At 28.3% G+C, this 4,383-nt stretch overlaps 1 protein-coding gene across 1 annotated transcript in view; it reads left to right on the forward strand.

Annotated features, from left to right (window-relative positions):
* Positions 1–1,140: 1,140 nt before the first annotated feature.
* Positions 1,141–4,383, forward strand: part of LOC145012209 (protein RICE SALT SENSITIVE 3-like) — a 4,151-nt gene continuing 908 nt past the window's right edge. Inside the window, exons 1-6 of the mRNA XM_078971001.1 lie at positions 1,141–1,520; positions 1,676–1,729; positions 2,237–2,401; positions 2,522–2,627; positions 2,757–2,798; positions 2,893–2,949. Coding sequence (XP_078827127.1) covers positions 1,375–1,520; positions 1,676–1,729; positions 2,237–2,401; positions 2,522–2,627; positions 2,757–2,798; positions 2,893–2,949 — 570 coding nt within the window. The 5' untranslated portion in view covers positions 1,141–1,374. The remainder of the gene's footprint in view (positions 1,521–1,675; positions 1,730–2,236; positions 2,402–2,521; positions 2,628–2,756; positions 2,799–2,892; positions 2,950–4,383) is intronic.

A 4,383-nucleotide genomic window follows, 5' to 3' on the forward strand; every position in this document is an offset into this window, starting at 1 on the left:
CTCACATTTTAAAGCTTCTATTGACGTTATTAGGCTTTTTTGAAAAACAATTTTGATTAAACACAACACATATTACAAAAATAAATAAATAAAACTATGCTTACGAAACTAAGCATCTAAACGCTTGCAACATATGAAGTTGACGATAGTTTAATTTGAAAACATTTATTGGGTAGTTTTTGGGGGAATCATTTCTCTTACAAATTCATAATTTAATACACAAGTTGAATATAAATGGATATAAATGTAGAATTCGATACACAAGTCAAATATAAATGCTTTAAAACATGAGTTGAATATAAATAAAGAATCCACTACATAATATGAATATACATTGACAATGCACAAATTGGACATATTCAATGTTGAATATACATGAAAAATTGGATATACAAGTTGAATATACATGAAAAATAGATAAGTTGAATATATTAACATTTATTCGACCGAATTTCCTTAATTGTAAGGATTAAATAACCTAATTAAATTTGGTAAGCACCCATAATTATAGAGATCTCATAACCACGACGAAGTTAATAGTTTTGTTAGTATGACTAATATATTCTTCGTATTAATTATTAGTGATTACTTAAACTATTTTAATTATTTAATTAAATAAATCAGTAAAATACAAATCATTAGTTATAATTCATATTCACTCCTCTTACAATAACTCTAATTCTTATTTGAATATATATATATATATATATATATATATATATATATATATATATATATATATATATATATATATAATTGTATTTCCCTGGGACTGATTTGGGCAACTAGTGTTGTGTCAGAATAAAGATGGGGATATGGTATCTATATGTATATGTGTATATATATAGAGCTGGTGTCATGATGTGTATGGAATTATAAGGTTTGGTCATACTGATGACTCATAGTTTTCAAAAGAGATAATAGAGAAGGTAATTTATAAAGCCAGTCTAGATAGGAGTTTATGAATGGTGGTTTGAAAAAAGTGGGTTGTTGTGGGCCTTTTCAAATCATTTCTTCTCTAAATCATATATATATATATATATATATATATATATATATATATATATATATATATATATATATATATATATATATATATATATATATATATAGAGAGAGAGAGAGAGAGAGAGATGTTTAAATGTGAGGTATCCAACTACCCATGTAGGTGACCTTATAAAAGGGAGAAAAGGGTGTCTGGTTTTCACTTCTTTTAGAGAAAGTTATATATCCACATTTGTGTGTAATTTACAGAGAAAAAGAGAGGAGAGAGAGAGAGAGAGAGAGAGAGAGAGAGAGAGAGAGAGAGAGAGAGAGAGAGAGAGAGAGAGAGAGAGAGAGAGAGAGAGAGAGAGAGAGAGAGAGAGAGAGAGGATGGCAATGGGAGAGATGCAGCTAAGCCAGCTAGCAGCAACACATCTGCTTCAACACACATTAAGAAGTTTCTGCGTTCATGACAATTCTCAATGGGTTTATGCGGTTTTCTGGAGAATCTTGCCAAGAAACTACCCTCCACCCAAGTAAACTATAATTAACTTTTTTTTTTTTTTTAAATTAACCTTTATATTTTTTTAATCAACTTTCTTTTTAAGGTCTTTTTTGTATAAAAATGATATTTCCAATTTTTGTCCACTAAATGAAAAAATGTTGTTCTTGTTTTGTATTATTGTTGCAGGTGGGATGGTCTAGGGGGAACATATGATAGGTCTAGAGGCAACAGGAGAAATTGGTACATTATTCTATTACCGTTTAGTATTATGTATATTAATTATATATTGTCATTTTAAATTATTTCCTTCATGCTAAAAAGTATTATTATTATTATTATTATTATTATTATTATCAATAATAATTCTTTGTTTTGATCTAAAATTCCATATTAAATTATTTATCTATAATATAATTAAAATTCTTAAATCCTTTAGACACTTCCGTAAATTTTTCATTAAGTGTCATTACTATTATTATTGTCATTTTTCTATATAAGTATTCTTAAATTCTAAAATACTATAAGTTTTCTTAGCTTATATTATTATCGTCCTTCTTTGGGATAAAGTTGTTGAAAAATTTATACTTTCTCAATCCCCATTTGCTATTTGATTCAACTATATTTCCATCTACGATCTTGTGTGTTTCTAACATCTTCATGTTCTTGATTGAATCTTCAGTCGATTATATATCGAATATTTTTAATTAGTCGTGGATTAATCTTAAACATTGAGTTAATCACAAACAGGATATTGGCATGGGAAGATGGTTTCTGTAATTTCGCAGCGTCGACAACAAACGAGATTAACAGTGATTCTTCGGTTTACACTGATCACGAATACCAACAATATCAAGGTCTTCAACCGGAGCTTTTTTTCAAGATGTCGCATGAAATTTATAACTACGGCGAAGGGTACTTTTGAGATTTCACTCTCTTTTTCAATTTCTAGTCGTAAGCTAGCTGCATGCTGAGTTATACTCAAGTACATTAATTATTATCGAATAATAATTGTTTTACTTAAATATTTTCCAGATTAATTGGAAAAGTAGCTGCGGATCACAGTCATAAGTGGATATTTAAAGAACCGAATGATCAAGAAATCAATTTCTTGTCTGCTTGGAATAGTTCGGCTGACTCGGTAAGCAAGATTTCAAGATTTTAATAAAAAGTTTTTTTTTTTTTTGGTTAATGTAAGGGTGTTAAGTGCAATAAGAAGAAGGTGAAGTTAATGAGTGTTAAGTAAGTTGTGGGTGTTTGATTGCAACAGCATCCAAGGACATGGGAAGCTCAGTTTCAGTCTGGTGTGAAGGTACATGTACATGATGGATATGTACAATGAGTTAAAAAGATTGTTGTTGTTTAGATGTAAGGTTTACTTATAAATAATGCTTATATGTCTACAGACCATTGCTTTGATTGCTGTTAGAGAAGGTGTCATTCAACTAGGATCCGTTCATAAGGTTTTGGTGCTCTCTCTCTCTCTCTCTCTCTCTCTCTCTCTCTCTCTCTCTCTCTCTCTCTCTCTCTCTCTCTCTCTCTCTCTCTCTCTCTCTCTCTCTCTCTCTCTCTCTCTCTCTCTCTCTCTCTCTCTCTCTCTCTCTCTCTCTCTCACACACACACACACACACACGGGACTTCTTAGAGAAGCTTTTTTTAACGAATAAAAAATAATTGAAAAATAAAAAAGAAATGGTATGGTGGGCTTTCCAACCAATTGCAAATAAACAAATATACAAATATAACTTAAATAATAAAATTGTAAAAGTCATTCCAATTGTAGAAGATATGAGGATGCAATGAGTTTTTCATTTTAAGTTTTTGTATTTTTTTTTTATTTTAAAAAAGGTACTTTCTACTGTATATGCTCTTAGTTCAAAGTTTCAAAAAGATATATAAACCCTTTAATGAAACAAAGAATCTTGAAATTTGTAATAGGGTTAAATGTATCTCGTGTAAAAAAAGTTATACAACTCTTTGCTAAAAAAAAGCTTTTTTCATAGCGAAGTGAAGAAGGTATAACAATATAAGTACCTTTCTATCAAACCAAGAACCCTTGAAATCTAAAAAGTGTTTTAGATGTGTATCTCATACAATAAAACTTTTTGGTAGCTTAAAGTCTCAAGAAGGTATATGGACCTTTATTCAAAACAAGAAACTTGACATGCTAAAAAAATGTAATGTATGTATCTCCCGCAATCTAACTTGCTCAAAGTATCTTTTATTTCGATGTTTCCAGAATATATAAAACCCCTATTTATCAATAAGTAGAAGTGAAACCCGTATATTATACGAGTTAATTTAAAAAACAAAATTAAACATTAAAATATAAACAATTAATATTTTTTAATATAAAACTTTAAAATAAGAAACAAAAGAACATATTCATTGCAATTTAATTTCATATATATTATATTTAATACTTGTGTATATAAATTATGATTTTAATTTTAAACATTAAAACAAATCAGAAATTAACAAATGGATAATATTTTTTTTTTTTTCAAAAATACCACAAAATAAAAAGTATAAAAACTTATAAGAGATTAAGAAGTGGTAAAAAAAAACTTTATTTAGTAGAAAGGATAACATCTTGAAATTAAGCTTTGAACATATTAAATTTATATCTTGGCCATTGTACAAAGTTCTTGTTTGGAAAAAGAAAGAGCTTCTATTAATTGAAAGTCTAGAAACGTGTAGAAACCCTTGGTATCAATACAATAACCTTGAATTTCGGAAAAATATCGATATTGACATCTCAAGCGATAAAAATTTCACATCTTTCTTGCTCCAAAAAAGGAACTCTTACAGTCAAATATCTTGAGAAGTTAGAAATACCTTTTTAACAATAGAAGACTTTACATATATGTATCTTGTGTAATAAAAATTATAAACAC

Source organism: Lactuca saligna, chromosome 8 (genome assembly GCF_052625555.1).
Source record: "Lactuca saligna cultivar CGN05327 chromosome 8, ASM5262555v1, whole genome shotgun sequence".
NCBI lineage: Eukaryota > Viridiplantae > Streptophyta > Magnoliopsida > Asterales > Asteraceae > Lactuca > Lactuca saligna.